Source organism: Thalia democratica, chromosome 1 (genome assembly GCF_965202585.1).
Source record: "Thalia democratica chromosome 1, ktThaDemo2.hap1.1, whole genome shotgun sequence".
Classification (NCBI taxonomy): domain Eukaryota; kingdom Metazoa; phylum Chordata; class Thaliacea; order Salpida; family Salpidae; genus Thalia; species Thalia democratica.
Window position 1 is genome coordinate 55631564 of NC_139165.1, and position 27189 is coordinate 55658752.

General features: G+C 25.7%; 1 protein-coding gene across 1 annotated transcript; it reads left to right on the plus strand.

Moving 5' to 3' along the window:
* Positions 1-3448: 3448 nt before the first annotated feature.
* On the plus strand, positions 3449-27025 carry LOC145849594 (WD repeat and FYVE domain-containing protein 2-like). Its single transcript, XM_082954562.1, has 12 exons — positions 3449-3616; positions 6241-6308; positions 11505-11578; positions 13640-13694; positions 13939-14089; positions 14424-14545; positions 16595-16712; positions 23039-23144; positions 23554-23666; positions 25540-25659; positions 25870-25981; positions 26468-27025. Exons 1-12 carry the CDS (start codon positions 3477-3479, stop codon positions 26498-26500), a joined length of 1212 nt encoding a protein of 403 aa, XP_082810688.1. The 5' UTR covers positions 3449-3476; the 3' UTR covers positions 26501-27025.
* The last annotated feature ends 164 nt before the right edge of the window (positions 27026-27189 follow it).

Below are 27189 nucleotides of genomic sequence, written 5' to 3' on the forward strand. Positions count from 1 at the left end.
CCTTTTTATGTACGAGGCTGAAGTTTGATAGAAATTCATATTTACTAAATTCATACACTTTCTAATTTTTTTAAATTATAGACATCCTTTGTTGTCTACGCTATTGAAGTCGCCCCAATTATATTAAACCAATAAAACTTTAAAAAACTTGTTTATTATGCGTAGAACTACAGGTTCTGAAAGACAGGTTTTATTGGTTTAATATAATTGGGGTGACTTCAATAGCGTAGACAATAATCGGTGTAGTTGAACTTTTCAAAAACTTGGTTATTTTTTGATTTTTTTAATACATATTTTCTATACGCTATAACTACTTTAGTTTTCAAAGTTAAACGTTGAGTCTTTCAGAACCTGTAGTTCTAGGCATAATAAACAAGTTTTTTAAAGTTTTATTGGTTTAGTATAATTGGGGCGACTTCAATAGCGTAGACAACAAAGGATGTCTATAATTTAAAAAAATTAGAAAGTGTATGAATTTAGTAAATATGAATTTCTATCAAACTTCAGCCTTGTTTTTTATGTTATTATAGAACTTTATATTGCATTTTTTGTTGTTGCTCTTCTAAAATGAGCAAGAAGAAAAATGTGAACGTACATGATCGTAAAAATTGAAATCAAAGGGGAGGAGATGGTGTGGTGCCCATGGTAGACTATGGTTTCCAAAGTCAATATTGGCAGAAATGGGTATAAAAAAGACTGCACATAATTTTTTTCTTTTAAAATAATTTGGTTTTGAGTTAATTTAAATAATAATAATACTTCAGGAGAAAAATCTAAAAATTAATAATAACATTGATTTTTCATTGATCTTAAGTTTTTTTTATTGTTTTATTTAAAACTGCTCAAAAAAATGTTATAAAATGTATGGTGTGAGGCTTGATGACCAAAAGGTCTTTCTCCACACCAATCCATTGACTATAGTTGTGAGCGTTCTTGTTTTTCTTTCTTTCCCTTGTAGAAAAGGCATCAAGAAAAATGAAAACATACATGATTATAAAAATTGAAATATTTTGGAGGAGGCTGTGTTGTACCCATGGTAGACTATGGTTTTCATGGTTAATATTGGAAACAATGAGTTTAAAAAAGAGTGCATAACATTTTTTTTTTTGAGAATTAATTTTGTTATTTTTTAGTAAAATTGAAATTAAAATTCATTTTTATTGATCTTAAAGTTACACTTTTATTACTGTCTTAATTAAAACTTTTGAAAGATTTTTACAAATTATATAGTGTGAGGCTTGAAGACCATAAGGTCTTTCTCCAATCCATTAGCCAAAGTTATGAGTGTTAATCTGTTCTTTCTTAAAAAATAACCCTATATAATATGGAATACTTGTTGATTAGTTAGTTATGTTTACTAAAGTAGAACAATTTCTTCTGCCAAGTTAAAAACATGTTTATGCCATAATATATGTTTTAAAATGAGAATAAATAAATTGTGGTCTAATGGTGTAGGGTCCTTTTATCCTTGACTAGACATTAAAAGGTGTCTGTGATGTACAACTTTTTTGGGACCAGCTCCTAGAAACAAATATTTTAAGCATCTTTTTTTGTTGTTCAATAAAATAATAATGATGGATTTGAAAACTCTGAGTTAATTATTGCAAAATTGAAACTCAGTGATTGACACATACTGAAAAAAAAAACTTAAACAGTAGTTTTAATTTAAGTTTTTTCTTAGTATTGATTTTTTTCTAAATATTTTTATAGAACTGTTTATTGAACTGCAGAAAAAAAAAATCAAGAAGTTTGGTCTAAGGACCTGGTGTATGAAAAAACCTTTCAGTTATTGAGTCATAAACCACAGAGACACAGTTTAATGTCTTGTCCAGGAATATGCTTGGAGTTAGGTATTGATATCCTAGCACTTGCTTTAAGTTAGGTATTGGTTTCTTTGAACTTGCAACAGCTGATTATGAGTTCACTTTGGTGGTAGTGATCACATGGTTGGACTGTTGATGTATTTTTTACAGCGTTTGTGGGGATTTGAGCTTCATGATTTTCCAATATTTGTGGGTTTTAGCCTGTGAGATTTTACTTGGTGAGTAATAGTGTGTCACCAAGGGTTTTTTTTTTCGGTTAAAGTAGATAGCTTTTTTCGGTTAGTTTAAATATTTTCCAAGGGATAAGTAGAATTAGACATGATTTAACTTGCTTGCTTGACCCTTAAAAATACTGATTTTAGTATATTGAAGATTTAAACTGATGCTTTTCCACAAAATGTTCAAACAATTCTAAATTTAAATGTACATAAATTAGAACCAATTGAAATACTTTATCATAATCAAGGTGGCTGTAAACTTGGATACCCGGAAAAACCTGTAATTTCATCATATATTTTTTGTGTTTGTGTTGACCACAGGGTTTTGATCAATCAATGTTAAACTCAAGAGTTTCCAAGCCGCCATTAGGACGACTACATCATCAGACCATTGAAGAAAAAATAACCTAGAGTTTGATACTTTTTCCAAAATACCTTTTAAAAACTTGAAATTTTGAACAAAATGCATGAAAAACCGTGAAATTTAACTAATAAGAAATATTTCATCTATGTCAAATAACTAAATTTGATTGTATAAGAAATAAGTTTTATATACAAAAAAATATACTGTTCACAGTTATATATATTACAACACACATTTAAAGTAACGTTTTCACAAAATCCTATGACCTTGTTTCTACTTGTCAAAATACCTTGCTCCTTCTCCAATTTTTAAGCAACTGTTTTTAAATTTTCTCCTTAAATTTTTTTAAAGCTTAAAAAATGTATATTTTAATTTCAGATCAAGTTTGCAACAAAAAATGCAGTTAATAGGTATTACAAAACTTCTACAAAAATGACTCTTTTTCAAACACCTATTGAAATTTTTTGTTCTATCAAAATATTAAGTTCATACTTCCAGGTTTCATTAAAAGCAAGTTTTTGAAAGTAAAAATAAATGTTAGACCTCCTATGATTATGATACTAATAATTAATTTAAAAGAGAATGAACACATGGTGTAACTTGTTTGGTTAACTTATACAAAATTTGTTATCTTTTGTTAGATTATAGTGAAAATAGACATTTTTTATTAAAAAAAGTTTTTGATGACTCTGATACCTTAATGTAAACTAGACTTTGTCAATTTAATTAAAATAAATTTTCAAAAACTCATAAATTGTTAAACAAATAAAAAATCTTTAAATGTTAGATTAGTTAGATAAATAGTGAAAGATGTTCACACGAACTAAACAAAATCATCAGTGTCTAAAATTATTTAAAGGGTGATTATCAAAGTTTATTAATATAGTTATTGATATAGTTAGTGTTATAGTAAGAATAAAATAATTGTAAAAAATACAGTATTACTTCTACTGTCTTTAAAAAATTAACAAATATACACTTTTGTTTCACTAGTACTAGTTAGTATTATAGGTTATTATTATATCTGTTATTATTATAGGTTTGATTAACTAAAATTATTTATTCTAAAAAATGGCAGCAGAAATAAAAACAAGACCTCAACAGCGACAACCTGTATTACTAAACAGAATTGATGACAATTCACTTGACATTACAACTATGATGGCATTTACACCTGGTGAAGATGGTCTCATAACTATTAGTGAAGACAAGTTAGTTTGATATATAATACTTTTTTTTAATAAATAAAATATTTGTTAGTCATGTAAATTAACAAATAAATTTTTATCTGTGAGGTTAAAAGGCCATAGGTGAGGCAGGCAACCTTGTTTTTTGTAATTTTATTTTTTACAATTTTTTTTGGTAGCTTAACAAGACTTAAAATATTTTAACCAAATTAATAAGTAAATGCTAATGATTTTACCTAAGAATTTAAGTCTCTACATTAAAAATTTAAAGTTTTTTTTTTCTTGGGGTTTTTACATACAGTTTTTTGATGTAAACAGGGTTGCCACTTAACCTGGAAAAACCTGGAGTTTGACAATTTAGGCTAAAATATCCTGGAAAAACCTGGAATTTGAGAAATTAAAAAAAAACCTGGAAAAACCTGAAATTTTGAACAAAAAACTTGGAATTTTTAACCATTCAGTAGTAAAATTTCAGTTTGATACAAAAAGTCTATCATATTAATAAGATTTTTTTTCATCATCAAAAAATTTTTCTATCAAAAAACACATTTAAAGTAACTTTCAGTATCTGTTCAATGTTTTTATACTATTTAACACAGTTTCTTACATTAAACTCAACTTAAAACTAAAAATAGACCCAAAAATGTGTACTTTTAAAAACCTGGAAAAAATTTAGAAAACCTGGAAAAAAATTTGAAAAAACGAGTGGCAACCCTGTGTAAAGAATGAATTTTAATTTGATGAGAAGAGAGAAATTATTAAAAAAAATAAATGAAAAGTTGATATTAGTAAAAATATGGAGGGCAGAAAAGGTAATTTAACGATTTAAAGATAATTACAATTAAATAAAAAAACTTGATTTCTCTCAATAAAGCTATAAAATAATAAAAATCAGTTGATTTCCCTGAATTTTTTTGCCAGTTTCTAAGTATGTTTTATTTTTTTTAGGATAACTGATTTTAACCATTTAAGTGGCAAAAAGTAAGACTAAGCATTTTGAATGTTTTGAAATTATTAGTTTTATTTTTTGTCACTTATTGTTTATGAAAAATCATTAGTTATGTTATAATTCTACTCTGCACTTGTTTAACAGTGTATACAGCAAATTCTTACCATTGTCTGTGTTTTTATAGGGTTCTTAAGTTTTTCTAATCACCAGACTTTATTCAATAAAAGTAAACTGGAAATATACAATAAACAAAATACAATAATTTCAAATAATAAACAGCTATTAAAAGTAAGTGAAAGATGAATATGAACAGTGACTAAATTAAAAATCAGTTATGTAGCTTATATTAAACTTAATTATGTCTGTAACAATATAGTGTGAAAACAAAAATGAAGCTGTTAATATCTATAAGAATTGTTAAATATTTTAAAAATAAAAAAACGGAGAAGGTTAAAAACCCAAATATAATATTTAAACAAAAATAATTCATCTTTTAATGTCTACATAAATAGAATTAGGAGCAGATAAGAAAAATAAGTTAATTGAATACAAAAAGAAAAAACCATGGAAGCAAGCAGAAGAAAGAGCAACATCACTAAAATGTTTTTTTTACTCTCTTTCATATCTCTCCTATGAATCTTCTCACAAGAATTTGATAAACCACAAAGTTTTACCACGTAATTAGCTATATTAAATCTATTTAATCATTTCACAAAATGATCTAATTCTGTATTCTCATTTATCCTGATAGTGTTTCAAAACACTTAAGTTTTATGTGCACAGTAACCTAATTTAGGCGCACACTTTAAAGAACAGTGCCTTAAGTCACAAATTAACTGAACAACTTAAATTACCAATTTATAAAATATACACAGAGTTGAACATTCTTGCAAATTATATTACAAAAAAAAAGGTAAGTTGTGGGAGTTTTTTTTTTCAAATTTCAGTGAGAACTTGTATAAAATGGTAGAGTCATTTTAAGGCATCTTATTGTTGTTAAGTTAGATGTTTATTTTTCTGATGCACCATCATTCAATATTACAACCATATAATTATACTTAATGATTTGTTACTTGAATTTTATTAATTTCATTACCAAAACAATGATCTTCAGTTGATTAGTAAAATCTGTAAAAATTTATCAAACTTAAAAAAACACATTAGGCTAAATTTGAAACAAAACTGGCAAATAGGTTTAAAAACAACCAAAACCAAACTAATAATTTTTTTAGCAAAAATCTTGATTAGTACTAATATGCGAATTAGTGTTAAGGTTAGAAAAGTATTAACTGTTTAGAAATATTACAAAGTTATATTAATGTTTAACAAATATACTTTGAATTAAACTGAGTGTTAAACTTTAAACCAAAAAACTAATTGCAATTAGTATAATATTATTTTGTAATAAATAAATTTTGGACTTTACCCACAAACGGTCTCTTCAGTGCATATTTACTTTAACCTGCTTGATTAGCTCTCAACAGTGGTTTCTCACAACAATACTTACCTGATGAGTCCTAATAAAAGACAAAAAGTCGTAGGTTGTCTCATATGCTGTTTTTGATGGTTGTTTGGTGAAATTGATTATTTATTGTCATAAGAAAAAAGCAAATTTTTCATAAACCAATAATTTAACTAATTTAGCTAGAAAAAATCAACTTATAAAATGCTACCTTACAATAAAAATATTTTTTTACAGGTCGGTTAGAATTTGGTTAAAGCGTGACACTGGACAATATTGGCCTTCTGTTTGTCATTTTCTTACATGTAAGTTAATACCTATAAAATTAGTTTTGTAAACGAAATGTAGTTTTAATTTAGAATACTGTCTCTGATACTAGATTTCGATTTTTTTGAACATTGTATTTGAAAAAAACGAAACTATAATTTGTATTTATACCTAGCAGGGACGTAGCTAGCTCAAAAAAGTTACAAATCTGTATAAAAATCAAAATGGGAGTAAGCCATGTTTTTTACAAATTAATCTTATTTTATAGAGTTTTTTCTAAGCTTCAAGATGCTTTTTATGGTTTTTAAAAATTCGAATAACTTTTTGAGATATGAGCAGTCAAAGTCGTGTTGCATAATAGGTTCCCTATGGCAGTGCTTCTGAACCTTTTTTTAGTGGCGGAACCCTTTTCCAAAGTTCGACTTTTCCGCGGAACCCCTAATTTAATTTTACATAAAATGTTTAATATAATATTTACTGCAAAAAACAAAAGAATTTCAGTGAAAAACGAAATTTTTTGCAAAACTATATCATTGTTAGAAATCATACGAATTGTAATAGTATTAAGTCGAGTCAAACTCAAAGTGCGCCAGAGGCAATATGTTTTTTATGATTCTATAAAAAATAAACTAAAACAAACATGATTAATCTCAACGTCATAAAAATATTTCTTTGCATAATAAAAACAAAATGAGAGCTACAAACAATAACGAAATGAACATGAACCTAATCGAGTTCACAGATTACTGTAATAAACGGGTAAGATGCCTAACGAAAAATAAATAAAAAACATTTAGTGCGAAACTTGAACTTGTCTCTTAGCAACAAGCATGTCAATGCGCGGCTGGATTTTGGATAAACTGTGACGGAGACAGGTAGATAAGGTTGGAGTCAGTATACAGTCCCTTTGCTTCGTTTTAATGTTTGTTACATGCGAAAAGCTGGACTCGCAAAGATAAGTGGTGATGAATGGTAAAGAAATTTTACTGCACGCTTTGCTAAGACGGGGTACTCTGAAATTGCACATATCCAAAAGCATAAAAGCTCCTTTCCTTTGAAACTCAATTTTAAATTACTATCTTAAGATAGTTGCAGCAATCCGTTTTCTGTGTCTGTAGGAAGATTCACTTCTTCTGAAGCAATATCACACATAAAAGGAATCAAAATCCATAAATTTCCGATGCAAACATCTTCAGGAAAATATTGTTTAAATTTTATAGACAAAGATCAAGGTGGTTGTATATTTCGTCAGAGAAGTTAAATTCTATGCATTTTTCATGGGCCTCATCAAACCGGTGAAACATCGCAAAACTACCATTGCCAACCTTTTTCTTCCAAAAGTTAATTCCATTTTTAAACGCCTCAATCTTGTCTGTCATGACAAAAATGGAATTTTGCTTCCCTTGCATGCTTAAGTTCAAAGCGTTCAATTCTTCGATAATATCGGTGAGATAAGCTAGTCTGGCCAAAAAAACATCATCTTCAAATAACTTCACTAATTCTGAGCCTTCATCTTTAAGAAAGGTGAAAACCTGCTTCTTTAATTCAACGACACGAACCAGTGTCCGCCCCTTCGACAGCCAGCAAACTTCGTTGTGATAAAGAAGTCGCAGATGGTCAGCATCTAAACTTTCACAAAGTTCTTTGAATCATCTGGCCTTTGTGTCACTTTTCTTTATAAAATTAACAGTTTTAATCGACGCTGAGAGAACTTCTTGTAAACAAGAAGGAAGATGTTTTGTTGCCAAATTTTCTCTATGTAAAAAACAATGTATCCATTTAGCTTCAACTGCTTTATCCTTCATTTTCCTCACTACACCATTTTTGGACCCAGTCATAGACGCTGCACCGTCAGTGCAAATGCCGACACATTTATTCAACTCTAAACCCTTGCTGATGAAATAATTTTCGACACATTTCATTACTTCAACAGAAGTTGTTTTTGTGGGTAATTCTCCACAAAATAATATATCTTTGTTGAATCCTTCCTGCCCACAATATCTAACAAAAACGAGTAACAAGGCTTTGCCGCTTACGTCAGTAGACTCGTCTAGTTGCTCAGCATAAAATAGGTTTATGACAACTTTTATGTAATCCATTTTTTTGAAGTTTTATGATTTATGTTTTTTTTTTCTTTCAAATTTATTTCTTAAATTTCGAAAGGCTTTGCGGAACCCTAGGGTTCCGCGGAACCCCATTTCAGAAGCACTGCCCTATGGTAAGGGAAAACTGAAACAGCAAAAAAAGACTGTTTTATTTAAAATCTATCTCCTCCTACATTTTTTAAGCAATTTTATTTAAACTTTTACAGTCTAATCTTTATACAATAACAAAAAAAACTTTACTTTGTACTTTATAAAATTTTAAGTAAACTTTTTTTTGAATATAAAAGACTTTTTTTAATTTTTATCATAAAATATTTATTTTTTTTAATTATTAAACTTCATAAGTAGAATTTATTTTTTTTAATGTTAGGAAAATTTCTTGAAAATTTGAAGAATATGCTTGGAAAATGAAGGGGGAGATAGATTTTTAGTGATTTTTGAAATTTCTGAACCCTGAAAAATGTACAGTCCATATGTTTGTATTGGAAACTTTTTACAAAAAATAAAATATCTCAAAAGTTAAATGATATTTTTGAATTCTATAAAAACTGGCTTGTAGTTTGTACTTAAAGCTTTCATATAAAAACCAAAGCTATTCTTTTAAAAAAAGTGTTTGACCCTTCCTATGGCTAAAACATCCTGAATACTTTTAAATCTTAAAAATAAAATTAACTTTTCAAAACTAATAAAAATCAAATTCTTCTACAAAACTATTTATAAAATAATAACATATTGAAACTAGACCAACTAAATCTTGTCAAATTCTAGAAAAAATATTTTCTGAGATTATTAAATAACCTAAAACTATTCTGATTTTTCATAGAAAAAACAAAACTATAGTGAGTCAGCCTTAGTTCAAAAATAAATATCCTAGAGTTATCCAGAGTAATTTGAGTGTGTGACAACCATGTACAATATAAATCTTTCAAGTAAGATAAAAACTGTATAAAAAACTTTATCTTAGCAATTATAAAATCTTTAAAACAACTTTCAAATTAAGAACAAAACTGTCAAATACAATATAAAAAAACTATAATTAGTTTATCTTGTATCAAAAATGTTCAAATTACTAAATTTTTCAGTTTTTCTTCATGTTGCAAACTATTTGTCTTATTGTATATTTTTTTCTGTGATGTTATATATTTAAACCTTCTTGATAAAACTTCAGAAAATTATATTATCACTGTTTGGAAAGTTTTTAGTTTTTTGTATATATGTTAACCACAGGTATTCAATCTTACAACATTCGACTCAAAGAGTCTATTTGATTTAAAACAAAAGTTGATACTCTTTGTTAGTTTACTTTGAACCTCATATACTTTAAAATTCATCTTGTTGCATATATTCCTTTTATGTGTATTTGCTCTTTTGTGACACAAAAAAATGTAAATTTCCAAGAAGTTTTAGTTTCTGATTGAGTCAACACAAACATTTCAATAACACAAGAACCTCTCTCACTTTTTACTATTTTTTATTCTCTCACATTGAAAAAGGAAGCTTCGGATTTGAAAAAGATTTTTTACAATGCTTTGCTTTTTGATAAACCAAATCTGACATAACCTCGTTTTATGAAATTTAGATGTATTGAATTCGTTTAACTTTTACAACACTAAAAGTGCTAAAGAGTACATAAAATGTCAAAACTATCTCTCAGGAGTGCAAAATTAAGTATAAACAAATACTAAAAGCTAAAAAAGCAGCTAAGAATTAAAACAAAAGCGAGTTTTTTTGCACAAACGTACCAAGCTACGTGCCTGATACCTAGTAAGATCAGTTGTACAATAAAAATTGGAGTATTAAAGCTTTGTTCTTTGTAAAACTATTTGAGATAATTTACATTTGAAAATTTTTAGAGTTAAATGTACGCGTGAAGAGTGTAAACCAGGTTTCGATAATCATCCCTTTTTTGAAAACTAAAAATGATCGCCTCTTTATTAAATGCCAAGGAATATTTAGTTTAAAATTTTCTTTCAGTTATCCCTTATATCATTTTTTACTCTTTATTACAAAAGCTAGAATATCGAGTGTAAGTTAGTTGTTGCACCATAGTTGCCATAATTTATAGCTTTTTTTGTGCTTTGGTAAATTACATGCTAGTTTACAAAACAGCTTTTAATTATAGAAGCTATGGTTACCACTTCAACAGTAATTCCCCTTATTACCCAAAAATTTCAAATTACCCCCATTAACCCATTACTAATTCCCCCCTAATTATACTAAAATTCTTAAAAAAGGAGCGATACTTGCTATAAACGAATGTATCTATAAAGTCAAACACATTATCTTTTAATTTATTACCACTTAGTCTTTTTTTTTGAAGTCAGTGTAACACAAAAAAGTATAACAAGTTTTATTATTTATTTTCATTCTTATCAAATCTATCAGGCTAAGTTTAGAATTTTTTGTAATAAGTTTTAAAGAAAATAGAAAAATAAAGCCAACATAAAGTTTTCCTATTAAATTATAGAGGGAATATGACCTTTAAATTAATTAAAAAGTTTAAAAAAACATTTGTTTTTGTAAAAAAGTACTTTATTTACATATAATGTTTTGCTGCTCATAAAATATGAACAGCTCTAGAGAGCAAAATGTACGTCTGTATGCTTTGTATGTTCATTTGAGTCTGTAAAACTGTTCATAGCTAAAGATCATAAAATAAAGTCAATAAAGTTTATGCGTACAAAATCAATTATTATGATTTTTGAATGGGCTCTGCTGGTTTGAATCTTTAGGATTAAATGTCTTATTACATTATATCTTATAAACTTTAAATATTCAAAATTTTATCTTTGCTTTAACTATGATAAATATTTTGTAATAAGTTTTTAAAATGGTGCAGCAATATAGTAATATGTTTTATTAACTATTAGTTTTATTATTGTTTATTAATCGTAAATAGTTTAACAATAAAATCAGGATAACAAGGGCTTTTTTTTCCTAAACTCCGTTTTTATAACAATACCTCTTGCTTATATGAGAATAGCTTAAAAACTATTTTTTAATAGTTTTTGGTTTATGTAATTTAAAGTTGTGTTCTCAACCTAATATTCTTTAAATAATTAAGTTTTTGTAAAAAATATATGTTAATATAGAACTTTTTACTTTTATAACAAATCTATTTTTGTTTAGCTCCGTGCTCAACATTTACTTATCATTCAGAAAGCCAAACAATATTTGTTGGTCAGGATTCAGGTGAAATAGACGTAAGTGAATTGTTATTACTTATTACTTTTTGTTATTATTTTTAGGTGTTATGATTTTAAAATAGAGTAGTTTTTTAATTAAAAAAAGTAAATAGTATAAAGTTGTTGGGAAACAAGAACTATTCAATAGTTGTTTTATATTTTTGTTCAGTATTGTTGACTTGTTTTAATTGTGCTTATAAAGTTATATGTGATGAGTTGAACATTAATTATACTTCTTTAACAGTTTATAACTCTACTAATGTTTTCTTAATAATTTCCTTCGGCGTAATCAAAACAAAATAAATAAGTTGATTTAAATACATTTTATAACCTCAACAATCGTTTACATTACATAATTTATAAAAAGTTTATCTTCATGAAAAGCTTTTTATTAAACATAGTGCTTAGTACGCCACTACATCTTTTCAAGTATCGAGTTTATCATTAATGGTTTTACAAAGGTTTAAGTGTCTTACTTCAATAACAGTTTTTTCTGTAAAATTGAATTTAACATTTATTTAAAAAGTAGTGCTTTCAGTAGCTCTTTTATTGATGTTTAGTATTGTATAATAAACCTAAGTATTAAACTAGTACTGACTTCTTAAGTAAAATAATGAAAATGTTTAATTTTTTTTGAATGTAGAATTTTACTTTGCTTTTCTTTTAGTGTTAGAAATATATAAATTGTTTTTAACAATGAAATTACTAATCATTCCCTGTTTGATAAGTTTTTAGAAAAAATATTTAAGGCGAGATTACCTTATTTATTGAATATATTTTAGTCATATGGGTGTCAGATGTTATTTAAAAACTGCAGAGAAAAATATAAACTAAGTAACTCTTGAAAACAAATGAAATTAAGTTGCCAATAAGTTTTTTATATAACTGATGAAGTAGAGATTAGTTAGTTTGTGCTTACGACTAGTTTCATTCCTAGGAAATGAAAATGAAAGTTCTTATAACTCGAATATCAGCTCTTGCCTTAAATTCAACAAAGCTTTGTTCTAGCAACGCTGCTATTTGCCCTATATATTAAAATATTTATCTAAATGCAAAGGTTAAGAGTAAGTACAAAACATACTATAAAAAGGATACTAACAGAACTCCTTGTTATTTGAAAGGCGTTTAAAATAAGGTCAACAACATCAAAAAGTATTAACAGCGTTGTATGCTGACAAAGGTTCTCTACTGTCTCAGTTTGTAAAATTATGTTATAAAAATTAATAATTTATTAGAAAATTAAAATAAGACCATTTAAATTAGTCAGCTCACTAATTTTACCCTGATTAACAATGTGTTTGACTGGAAACTTTGTAAAATGAAGTGAAGTTACAAACAATACACAAAAAAATAAAAATAACTGAAATTGACGCAAAAAAATAGCTGAAAAACGTCTGGACGACTTGCTAACTTGCTGGTCAATGGCAGTTCTGGATTAGCAATAGCCTCGTAGATAATTTACTAAAAAATTTATTAAAAAAAATATTAAATTAAAATTAGACTTTAACAGTGGGCGTATAAGCTTTCTTTGTGAAGATCTAACAGAAAAAACAATAAATGCTCTAGTTGACAAAATTTTTAATTCTTTTCGTTTTTCTAAATATAACTTGAGACACATGAAGGTCAAAGTAGTTTTAAGGTGGTCACCTAGACTAAGGGATCTTAAGTGAAAAATGTTTAATCAGGCAAACACCAAGATTTAGTTGTTGACAGTAAGGCTCAGTTAAAATTTTAAAACTGAGTTAGAAGAAACCAAGTATATCATTGTTGAATTCATGATTTTATAATAATTCCTTTTCCTCCACATTCAACTATTTTATTTAAATTAAAGATGTTGTCTAAACTATATAACAAAATATTAGCTTGTCTCCAACTTCTTTATTTTTAGTTTAATTCATTGGTATATTAACACCACAGTACTTCAAGTATAAGCAACTTACATTATTTGAATAGTATTTTTGTTTTAAATAAACTTTGTAAATTATATATTAATTTTTTTTTAATTGTTCTGTAATTTATCGGTTCATAAAACAAATACAAGGTTTATATTTTTTTTTATTCGATTATAAATTTCTACAGGAGTTTGAAATTTCACAAGATTATAACAAGATAACACATAAAAGAAAATATGCTGGTTTGCTTTGTTTTCTTTTGATTACTAGTCTAAATATTTTAGTTTGTACACCAAATTGATTTACACATTGATATAGTTGAAAAACTTTCCTTTTTTTAACTTCCAAGTTGAAGTTTACATAAAGGTTTTGACAACGTATGTTTTTGAGGAAAAAATTATATTGTTATACATATATAAATTTATCCCATCCTAATATTTTCTTATTTATTTTTTTAAAATATACATAACTTTTAAATTCCAACAGCACATACAGCTAAAGTAACAGACCTTTATTATGACCATGCAAAATCAGTTTTAATTTCGTGTGGAAAAGATAAATATATAAGTTGGCATGGTAGCCAGAATGGTCAAAGATTTTCCGGGTTTCAAACTTTAGCAATACCTATGTGTATACAGTAAGAGCCGTTTTTTTTTTCTTTTTTGAGACAAATTATGCGTATTTTAATTAAAAATTTTTAATGAAAGCGTTCTTTTTTCTTTTTAAACTTCATAAACAAAAACTTTTTAATCTAAGAGTTTTTTTATCGAGACTTAATAGAAGTTTAGTTGCCTAAAGTTTCTTTCTTAAGCAATTTAAATTTCATTGTTTTACCCACAATTTGTTTATTTTACAAGTAAGAGTAATTTAGTTGTACTAAAATATCTATATAAGATTAACAAGTCTTTTTTTTTTGTATGTGTTTGTTTTTATTTATAGTGATTGAATTTAGTTTACAAATCTTCTATCAGATATGATGAGCAATCTCATTATGTATTTTGTGGTTTGTCAAATGGAGAGATAAGTGTAATAAAACTTGACAAGTCTGGTGGAAAAGCAGCATCCCCCTTAAAAGGACATTCTTCCGCAGTAAGTAAGTTATTTAGATATACGGATTTAAATAGAAGTATTAGTTAAAAAGTTGTAGTAGTATTATAAAGTTAATTAAGCTAGTAAATGCTTTAGTACATGTTTTTATTTGATAAAACCAGAAAATTTTAAGAAGTTAACATTTTATCATTTAAAACCAGAATTTTAATTAATTTAAAGTGTTCGCTTTAGTTATTTATTTTTGTTTTAAACTTTTATCTTTAAAAAGTCTGCCACAAAAACTTGCAAATGGATATTAAATTTTCTAGGAAAATTTTGTGAATTATATATTTAAAAACAGTTTACGCACTTTATTTTATGTTTGACTAAACAAATTTTGTTAAATGTTAGATGACTGTCAAATTTTTTTTTACTTTGATTCAAATCAAAACTGCATAGTTTCCGATTGAAAATATATACAGACCTTTTTTCTTTAAATTTGATTTATTTTTTTTTAAAGAATAGCTGTTTTATTTAACTTGTTTTTTTTTTTAATAACATCAAGTTAATTGTATTTCTTTTTTTAAATTGTGTTACAATTCTCAATACTAGCAGGGTTGCTATAAAACCTGGAATTCTAAATAATTTTTCTATGTAAAGTATTGAAATATAGATTAAATACAAAAAATCTATGTTACACAATTTTTTTTGTATCCTTTACAATTTTATTTAATTATTATAAAACCCCTTTAAAGTTGTACTACTGTATCTTTTTAATATTTTTATACTATCTAAGACAGTTCCTTACTTTAAGATTAATTTTATACTGAAATAGACAAAAAACTTGTAATTTTTTAAACCTGGAAGAAATTCAGAAAGCCTGGAAAAAGTTTTCAAAATACCTTTTCCAACCCTAAAATGTGCTCTACAAGTGTGCTTTTAATTTAATATTTTGTATGTGATAGTACTTATAAAATGATTAATTTAATGGTAAAAAAAGTTTAATTATTTATAATTACGTGGATCATCAAAATTTATTTCTTAATATGTCTGACCCGCAAAATGCATTTTTGGTAAATCTAAACCGTCGACTAGAAAGTTTTTATACCTATTAGAGATTTTTAGCGTAATATCATAGCTAATGCATAAAATAATTATTAAACATACTTTAACTTTTTAAATTTTGGAAATTCTATATTAACTGGATACTGCCCAATCTTGATTTGAAAACAGATCTGGTTCCGGCTAGGTCTTAGTTTGAAAAAAAAAATCGGATCATAACTTTTAGATCCGGTAGATCAATAATTTAAATGAAATCTTTTATTTAGCAAAATAGTTTTTACATAACTTGTTCAATGTTCTGAACAAAGATGGTTATATTAAAAATCAATAAACCAGAAGTTATTAATCTAATAGCACTTATTTGTTACTTAGAACACAAAACAAGTAAAAACAATATTTGTACAGTGGTTTAGTAATGATTACTTTTTAAATAAGCTGATCTCGCAGATGGCCAGTTTAAACAGATTTGCCAAAAAAACCTGGAAAAGCATAAAATTAGACAATTTAGGCAAAAAACCTGGAATTTAAAACAAAATTTGTATGAAAAATTATAAAATTTTTGTTAGGTACCAAAAATCTATTATCTACAATATTTTTTGTATCGATCAGAATTTTATTTATTATAAAACACAAAACAAATAAAAAGTAGCTTTACAGTATATTATATCTTTTGTATAATATTTTTCAAAAAACCTTTGGTAACCCTGTATAAATCTGATTAAAATAATGAATAACTTATTACTGATATCCAGGTTCAACTCACTTTTGCTAAATGTTGTTCAAAATAAAAAAAGCTAAGCTTTTTAGAAAAAATTCTCAGAATTCTTACCAGTTTTTCTATTTTATAATGACAATATTTTCTTGATCATTTTGTAATGTATTTCGAATTATTGATTAAATCAATAAATTATAATCATATTAATTAGTTTGTATTTGTTTTGCATTGATAAAACTTGATTAAAAACTTACGTTATTGTTTTAAAGTTTATTGACTTATTATTATTTTTTTTAATTGATTAAAAAAAAAAATTCAAGTTGTTAATATTTTTAGACTGCTTGTGTTGGGACAGTGAAAATAAACTTTTGTACTCCGGATCTAACGACAAATCAATAATTTTGTGGGATATTGGTAGCAAAAGTGGCAGGGCAATCGAACTTCAAGGACACAAGTTGTATTTTTGTTTTATTACAATGAGTATTAAAATTATCACTAGGTCGCTACAAATTCCTTGAATTGACTTTATTTTAAGTTTTTTAAATATGAAAACTTAATTGTGAAAATTCTTGATTGAGACTTTTTAAATATATTGATTTTTGAAAATACAAAGTTAGCACTTCTTAAAACAAATAAAAATGTCCTAAAAAAGTCTATTTTTATTTTTTAAACCTTGAAAAGGGGTTTTAAACAAAATAATGGTTTAATTTATTTTAATTTTTTAAGCTTGCTTTCATTGACTTGTTTTATAGCTTATACTTGGAAATTATTATTATTTTTTTTTATAGTCAGATATATTAACTCAATTTATTTCTATATCCTTTAACTATTTAAAATAGTACACAAGAGTTAAATTTATCTTTCAGTACTTTGTTAGAGAACTTTAATATATATTCTAAATAATAATAATATAGTTAATATAAATTGTGTTTAAAATGCTTATAAAACGTCCTTTTTGTTTGAAAATACTGTAAAACTCATAAAAATAAGTTTTTATATAAAACATAATTTTGCAGGGTTCGTGCGCGTCGGGCTAAGTCAGGCTAAATCAGTTTTTTATTTAATAATTTGAGAATCTCAGTTTTTCTCAGTTCAAATGCTTGAAAATTTTTGTTTAAAAAAAAATTAGAAATCTTTTCAAGATCAAATTGAGATGTGAATTTATTTTTAAATAAAGATTTATTTATTAAAAACAAAATCAGTCAATATTTGTAAAAATAAATGCTTAAAACCTTTTGTTGAATTACCAAAAAAATCTTAAAGAATCTTCATTATTTAGTTTTTAGTAGATTATATACGTCATAATTATGAAAATTCATTAAAAAAATACAGTTTAAACATTACAGTTTCGTTCAACAACTTAGCTGTTTGTTTGAATTTTAATGTTTCATTTTAAATTTTAATAAAACACGACAATGCACGCCGTTTTAATATAAATCTTCTGGTTATTATGTTTTTACTTAGTGCTTAATTAAATTTAACAATTGTGTTTAGTAATATATATATAATTTTTACACCAGTAATAGATTAGACATAACACTTATTTTAAAAATTATCACTGAATTTGTTATGATAAGGGCATAGGGAGGGGGGTCAATCACCTTTTTCACAATTTAGTCTTATTTTATTGAGTTGTAACTAAGCTATGAGTTGCTTTTTGTAGATTTCTAAAGCTCAAAATATTTTTGAGATAAAGCTGGTTGAAGTCGGAGACTACAATAGTACTAATTAAAACCCCCTAATACCTAAAATGACTTTTAAAGGGGATTTTCTTTACTTTAAAAAAATTTCAGGCTAAATTGGTCTCAGTCAGGCTAAATGAAAAAAATTTCGCGCACGAACCCTGAATTTGTAAGCATAGAAATTTTTTTAATTTTTGCCTTTTATAGTAAGCATAGAAAATATTTAACTTTACAAAAGTTTATAGGTAATAAAATATTTTTTTAAATAAGTTTTTTATATATTTTTTTCTGATTTTTTATAGTTTCTAATAAATGTGAGCACATTATTTATAATAACATTAGTTTTTGTAATAAAAAAGCGTGTAAAAACTTATCTTGAATACAATTTTTTCTTAGTTATATAAAAATGCCATTGTCAGGGTTGCCACTCGGTCAGGAAAAGTCAGGAAATCAGGAAAAGTCAGGAAAAATTTAAAAAAATGAAAAAAGTCAGGAAAAAATGGGGGGTTTTGAAAAAAGTCAGGAAAAGTCAGGAAATTTTATTAAATAAAAAAAAAGTCAGATTTGTCAGTTTAAGTTTACAAAATTCCTTGTTTTCCAAAGCCTTCAAATGGTAAAAATTAATTAAAAGTCCTTTAAAGTCAGAAAAAAGTTCCAAAATTTTCCTAGAAATTTACAAAAATATTTAATTTTATTTTTAGTGCCTTCATCTGGTATAAATAAGTAAAATATTCTTTACAAAACTGCAAAAATTTTCTATTAACATATTGAACAAGTACCCTACTTGAATAAGCAGATGTTGTAAGCTTTTTAGTATTGATGATCTTTAGCAAGGACACTTCCATAGTGAAACTGTGATTTATACACAAAAGTTTATTTAGCATAATTTTAGAATCATAGTGTTTTTGTTTAAGTAAATAATTGAGTTCTTTATAACTAAGCAGTTAGTTTAGTATTTTATGTAACAAGTTAATGTGTATACTTTACCTCTTTATAATTTTTTCAAAGTTGTATAAATTTATAAAATAAGTTGTAAGAGAGGTAAATGCCAAGATTAAGTTTACTTATTATTTGTATTTTTTGTAGAGTAACTTAAGTTTTCAAAGTAAATAAGAGTATATTTATTTGTTACAAGTTTTATACTAAATGATAAGAGGAAATATTTTATAAATGAAAGTATATTAAGCAATGAACTTTACCGCAAGATCAACAACAACAGCATCCGAGACAAGTTGAGATGCTGTTGTTGTTGATCTTGCGGTAAAGTTCATTGTTTATTATCGATTGCATAAAACATCTCAACTTCGTTGATGATGGCTGAAATAAATACTGGCTATAAATGAAAGTAAAAATAAATACAGTAACCTCTCGCTTATTTACGCACATTGTGTCCACAGATAAAGTGCGTAAAGATATGAGAGATCGTAAAGATACGAGAGGTACCAACTATACTTACTATAATGGCTGTTTTTTTAGATTGCTTCTAGTTTAAAGCAGACTGGGGACTTTTCCAATTTTACAAATTTGTTTACTTTATTTAGGATTATGAAAACTAAAGATAAAACTATACATATATTAAAAAAAAAGGATTTAAATTTATATAAAACATTAATACTTATAGAAAAACTTTAATATTTTTAATAAAAAGTAGATTTTATTTTTATCTTTATTTATGTGTGACTTAAGTGATACTTAAGATTTATATTCTGTTCTACTTAGCAAATTAAATTAATAATTAAGCATTTGTTTACAATTAAAAAATGGTGTGGTGTCTATATTAAAATTTGTTTCTATAGCCTTATACAAAAATATGCATTCGGTGCTGTAATGTATTTCTTCTTTTGAACAAAAATATATGAAATATAAGAAAAATGTTTAATTAAAACTGTTTATGTTACTACAACTTTTTCTAATTTGAGCTTTGCCCACATAAGGATAAACTTGTCTTGCATTGTATTAAAGATATGTTAATGGATTTTTTGAGTAGGAATGAAATTGCATGCCATAAGAATTAAAGGAATTGAAAATTTTCATTTATTTAAAGGTATAAAAGGAGGGGTGTTAAGACATCTAAACTATAAAGGTCAAAGCCATAAAGTACAATAGGCTCATTATGGAAGGGATAAACTAAAAATTCAAAAATTTACAATAAACCTAATTTTTGAAATTAAAAAAAAAAAGACTTTTTTAGAATTCTAAAATGCGTAACTAAACGAGAGTGCGTAACGTCACGAGTGCGTAAAGATGCGAGAGGTTACTGTAATGCCAAAAAAAGAAATCAAGCCCACAAGTTGTGGCTTGATTTAGAGAAAAGGTTCTCTTCAACAAGTGTAGGGGAAGCAGATGAGAGCAATTTAAATAAAATGAGGCAAATGATTTTAACTGTCAAGAAAATGAAGCGGAATGCATTTCAGATGAAGGAAACCATATCTTTCATTAGATAAAGAGGTTGAAGTGATAATAAAAAAACGGAGAAAATAAATTTTAGTACATACGTTAAAAAAACAGTATTTGATTAAGTTTTTTATTGTTTTAAGGTTTGAGTTGTGAAAGTTCCTTATTAATTTAAGGTTTTAATTGTAAAAGCTTCTTATATGTCATTTGTTTATCTAGATACATTTATGCTAGGAAATGCTATAAAATTGTGTCTTTTTTCAGACAAGCTGTGTTTATAAGGTAATAATACAAGTATATTGCTGATAAAGCTGTTTATTACAAACATCAATCATTCACATATGGTTCAAGTGATGTACTGGAAGTTTAATGATATAATTCAGTAAAAAAAACTGTTGTTTTTAACCTGTATTAAAATTAGATTGAAAGCTTTATATAGTTTCAAGTGTTAGATTATGTATTTTAGAATAAGTTTAATTTAAATGTTTGATTTAAAAAAGTCAGGAAAATTTTGATAAAAAATCAGGAAAAGTCATGAAATTTTTCTCAGCTTGATCAGTGGCAACCATGCATTGTCTAAGTAACGTTTTTGTTTCATATAATTTTAAAGGTCAGCTTGCATCACCGAAACCAACCACTAATTTTGAAACAATTGAAAATTGCAAACTTGTAAACCTTTTGTTGTATGTTAAAAATCACTCTTAATTTAATTTAAAAAATGGTATTTAAAGTTTTGACGAAATCTAAAGTAATTAATAAACATTAATGTATAATACTATTGTATTTATTGTATAATAAAAAATAACAGGCTACAATTGTTCCACACCCAAAGTATAAAGCTCTAGGTGATCCTCAAAACTGTATTTGTTATCAAACTAAAATCGAAATTTATACAAAATATTTATGATATGGCGTATTTTATTAATCTTATTGTCAAATTTTAAAAATAACTGTATAATACAAAATTTAGTTGTTTTTGAGATGGTACTATATATCATTTTGTTCAAAGACTGTTTGTTTTATTTAGGCTCGAAAAATTAGTGAAAGTAGTATTTTGATAAAACGTAGAACAAATATTGAAGAAAAACTTGACAAAACTTTTGATAAGAATCAAGTAAATTTAATAGAATACTTAATAAAAACTTCGCGTATTCAATATAGGGTTTTTGTTAGTATATAAAAAAGGCAGTATATACATATATTTTTTCTTTCTGTTTTTTTTATATTTAGATTTTAGTTAATCTACTTTTTAAATTTTATTATTTCAAATAACTCTGTGTGTGAAACAATTGTAACCTGTATTTATGTCATTTTGCAGCAAATATAACTCGCTCTATTTTAAACACAAATTATTGCACACTGTATACCAGATTTATTTAAACAATAAAATACCTATTATTGTATATTTTTAGTTAGTAACTTGGTAAAATTGATTTTTAGTATTGTTTTTTTTTTAAGAAATTGGTTTCAATAGTGAAAAAAGAAAATTTATCTTAATTTTTTTTAAACACATTTTTTGAAAATGGATTAATTTTAGTTCTATTACTGTGTAAATATTAATTTAGCAATGTTTATGCAAGAATAACTAACAGTAGAAAAGCTTGTTAATGATTATCAAAATAATTACACTTGCATCATCGACTTAGATTTAGTTATTAAAATAAGAAAATGTTTTTTTGATCTAACATTATATTAATTTATAAATCAGAACTTTGAAAGTATCCTAAAACTATATGTCTCGTAAACTTATAAACTTTTCTAAAGTAGGTTAACTCTAAAAATCATACATTTTATCCAGTATTGAGTTTAATTTACATTCAAGAATTGAAGTAAAGTTTCTAGTTAAATAAAAAATTAAATGTATATTAAAATATTTTATTTAAATTTTGTAAAAGTTTAAGGTTGTTTTTGCTTTTTAAAATTCATATGACAAAATGTTTTTATCTTCTTTACTTTGATCACGTTGTTTGTACTATATATAACAGTATACAATATTTTTATCTGCATATTAATAGGTGATAGTTATGGCTATAATAAATAATTCTAAATTAAAACGGCTACTAGATCCTTAATATTTGTTTTTTTTTTTGAGAGAATCTTGTTAGGCCTTAAATTATAAAGAAATTAGCAATCTTTAGTGTTCTTATTTCTAGTTTATTTTGTTGTTCACATACATTAGCACTTCATTAAATTATTTTTTAATTGGTTACCTAAATTATTTTAGATTATATCTAATATACTTCGTTATCATACTACCTTCCTTTTAAATTTAGAAAAGGAGTTATGAAAGATAATTGTTAATTAATAAAAGCTATTAAAAAAAACCTAAAAACTATATTCAATGTATGGTTTTGTTATTTAGTTACACTTAATAGTTTAAATAGGTAAAAAATAAATGTTTTAAAAGCTAGAATAAAATAACTAAATTAATAAAACAGTATTACTACCTATAACACGATATAATTAAGACCTTGCAACTTACTTCCTTTCTTCAAAATTGTCGTTAAAATACATTAACTTAAATGTTATTATACTAAGTAAAAACTTAATTATAGACATACTTGTAAGCTATCTAAAACTTTTTTTACTATATTACATTAGCTATTATGTATACTATTTTTATATTGTTCATTCACACACTGTTAAGAGTTTGTTTAACTACCATTTTTTCTTTTTATGTTTATTTAACTTTGTTTACAAACAGAACAAAAGTAGTGAAAATACATTATTCTAAATCAACACGACAATTGTTATCTATAAGTGGAGATGGTTCACTTGTTATTTGGAATTTGGAAATAAAAAGAAATGAGGTTATTAAAGATTAGATTTTTTTGATGTTTGATAAAATATTTAATATTTTTATTGTTGTTTTTAATTTAGATGTGTTGTATGAGCTAATTTATGTTAATAAACTTCTTTTACTAACTGAAACCCACAAACTGACGCTTCAGCGCGATAGTCCCTAGTCAACTTTGGTTTGACTGACACAGTGATTTATTGTGACTATATCTGCCCAATGAAAATGAAACCATGTTGTAGCTAGCCAAATGGATTGTTGTTGATGGTCGTACTGTTCATTTCAATGATAAACTTTTTTTTTTTAAATAAATGAAATCTAAGAGCAATCTTCAAACCAACAATTTCTAATTATTTTTAATAAAAAAATGGTTATACCATTAACAATTAAAATATTCATTATTAATTTTTCTATTATGTCAGACTCCGTTATGGAAAGAAAGCAATAATTGTATGAAATGCAGTGTTCCGTTTTTTTGGAATTTCAAACAAATGTGGAGTGAAAAAACAATCGGCCTACGCCAACATCATTGCAGGTTTAACTTCTAAAATAAATTTATTTAATACTTAGTTCCCCTTGTAACAAATACAGCATAAGCAAATTATAGTGATTCCCAAATGAAAATTTATATCACTAAAAAAAAATATTTGGTCAAAAATACGTATTTCCATTTTTTTTTTTACTAGTGGTTCATAAAGTTTTAAAAAGCTGCACAATTAAATAATTAATGAAATTATTTTGTTTGTGTTAGAGAAAGTTTACTTTTTTTACTACTAACACTAATAACAAACTATCAAAAGCTGGCTTTAAAATCTGACTTGTTTTAGAAGTTTTTTTACAACCAATTTAAACTTTTGTGCACAGTAGGGTGCTTAAAAAATGCGACCTTTGAATTTTCAGCTGAAAATAGTTTTACATGTGGCAACTATCATAGACAGACTTTGTGAAAAATTTAGCTGATTTGAAAACCCAGCATAGAGCAGGGTTATCACAAATTCTGGAAAAACCTGGAATTTGACTAATTATGCTAAAAAAACCTGGAATTTTAAACAATTTTAACATGAAAAGTAGTAAAATTTCGATTTGACTCAAAAAATCTATCATCTAGATAAATCAAATTTGTCATAGTCAAAAAAATGTTATTAAAAAACACGTTTAAAATTGCTTTACAGTATCTTTTCAATGTTGTTATACTACTTAACACAGTTTTTAAGCTTAGACTTAACTTTAAACTAAAAATAGACCCAAAAATGTGTACTTTTAAAAACCTGGAAGAAATTTCTCAAAAACCAGTGGCAACCCTGATAGAGGCAAATTTTTAATTTTGTGAAAACAATCCCAATTTAAACTGCATGGTAATCATAAAATGCCACCTCTGAGTTTTTAACTGAATATTTTTTGCATGTGGTATATATCACAAATTTAGGACAATTTAATAAAGTTTAAGGGAGGCTTTTTTTGATTATCTCTAATTTTTCGTAATTTTTTTATTTAAAAAGATAAAGAGATGCCTCTGTAAAGTCATCTTCACATCATCTTAAATTTCGCACAGTGAGTTTTTGTGGAAATTGTCACAATGAAAAAAATGTTCAGCTAAAAACTTCAAGGTTGAGTTTTTTTGGTCCCATACAGTTTGCTTTGGGATGGCTTTCAGAAAATCAAAATTTGCCTCTATGCTGAGTTTTCTAAATCAGCTTAAGTTTTGCAAAATGTTGTTCTATGATAATTGCTTTATGTAAAACTATTTTTAACTGAAAACTTTTTTTATAAGCACCTTACTGTGCACACTTTGAAGTACAAAGGTTTACATTTATTTCAATTTGATAAAAATCTAAATTAAAGTTATGTATAAGGTTTTACATATTAAAAAAATATTATTAATGAGTAAGATGTTGTATAAACATTTTTAATTGTATATGTACATAAGTTTTTAATATACTACAAAAATCAGTAGTTTATTTTGACTTGTATTTTTATAGGCACTTCTATTTTATGACAAAATATTGTTATAAAAATTTTCTTAAACAGCTAAAGAACATTATTTATAAAAGTTTTCGAGTTCAAAAATAAAATTTAAAAGTTTTATGAAGTTCTAGGGCATTTCTAAATTAAGTTATAAGTTGTACAACTGTCTGAAGTAATAGATAACTGGAATTTGTTTTGACCCCGAATACTACTTGACTTTTACATTTGAGATAACAGCATTTTTTTTCATTATTTCAGTCTTTTACTGGTCACTTTTGACTGCATGAAAAAATAGTGTCATTCTATTTATAATAAAGTAATTTAATCGATTACTCTTAATTAAGTATTTAAATTCCATTTAACTTTTTGACATTTAAAGTTTCACATTTTGCTGAAACGTTATCATAAGCTTGAAATTTTTACAAGTGTTCATAAATTTACAGAAAATGTGGAATAGCTATTTGTGGTTCTTGCAGCAAAGACAGAACAACCATACCTTTATATGGGTTTGAGTTTGAAGTTAGAGTTTGCCATGAATGTTACGTGTCCATATCACAACAAGAGTTAGTTTATTTAATACAGGAAAAATTATTTGTATTAACAGGTACAGTGCTTGTATCTATAATTGTTAAGATTATTACATTTAAAAAGTACTTTGTAGTACTTATGCACATTTTTACGCTTAAATTGTATTAAAACTGGTATGTACTTTAAAATATAAGCAAATTTCTTTAACTTTATTATAATTAAAACAAATTGTAATTTTTAATCAGTAAAGCACCTACAGCAAACTTCTATGATTTAAAACACAGTGGAATGATTTGTTCAAATATCGATCTTAACAGAAATGTTTATGTAACATCGTCTAATGACAGAATTATAAAGGTTACTATGTTTATATTTAGTTCAGTAAAACTTTAAAGCTTGTATGATTATTGTTTTTGCAATTCCATTTTATTACAACCTTAAGTTTGTTTTGTTAGGTTTTTATAAAAAGCTTATATAACCATTTATATTGGTTTGGAAGGTAAAGTAAATAAACAACTTTGATTCAATACTTAAGTATTTAGTTTCGTTTGAGTGTTATTATCAAACTATTATTCTGTAAAGAATTAACTTACTCTTGAGAATTTGTCTGTTAAAAGTTTGAAAGAAAATTAAAAATAGTTAAACGCTATTCTACTTTCGCAGTTAAAGACTTGTAAACGTATAATCTTGTGCTTTCATAGCCAATGAGTTTTTTATCTTATTGTTCATGAAAACTTCAGCTACACTTAAAACAATTCAAAAAGTATCTATAAAAACGTCAACAATTTATATTACTTTTTTCAAGCTATATTTTATTATTAATTGTCTAACAAATTTATGCAGCTGTGGGACCTGGGTGAAATTGTCACTAATTGAAAATCAACAGTTTTTATATTCACTCTTCTGATAACTTCATTCCTGATTGCAATAAAACTTTAAGGTCGTTACGTGATCGTGTCGTTCTTTGTTTCATGCTTTGATTTCATTACACTTTTCTATTATTAAATCGTGTTATTTCTAGCTTTTTACAAAAAAAACTGCTTATAATAGTAGATTGCCCTTAGCTATCATTCTGTGAATTTCTTATTGACAAAATGCCATTTAATTACTTTTTCATTTACAGAATGTTTTTTTTTTATAAACTAATTTCTAAACTAGGATATTAATAATTCCCATAGTAGTAAGTAACTGATTCAAAAATTTGCTTTGATCATTTTAACTATATCATTTTCGATAAATATTAAAGTTGTAAATGTATATTATTTAAGTATTAAGTTTATTTTGAATTTTTTGTTGTTAATAAACCAAGAAAATATTTTGTAAGTTGTCTACTAAAACATCGATTGTCTTATAACATTTTTAGTAAAAGTATAACAGCTATATTTGTAAGCAGTCAGTGGAAACAATCCTACTAAAACTTCTTTATTATTATTTTGATAATATTTTCGTTTTTAATATATCAACTAAATTATAATCAAAATAATTACAAAAAAATACTCTCATTATAATAAAATAATAAGCTTGCTTCAAAGTATGCAGTCAACTATTATTAAGGGAACACTTCA

Coding starts and splice junctions, on each gene's coding strand:
- LOC145849594 (XM_082954562.1), top strand. CDS start 3,477: ATGGCAGCAGAAATAAAAACAAGACCTCAACAGCGACAACCTGTATTA. Junction 11,579..13,639: donor AGGATTCAGGTGAAATAGAC/GTAAGTGAATTG, acceptor AAATTTCTACAG/GAGTTTGAAATTTCACAAGA. Junction 25,982..26,467: donor CTAATGACAGAATTATAAAG/GTTACTATGTTT, acceptor AAATTTATGCAG/CTGTGGGACCTGGGTGAAAT.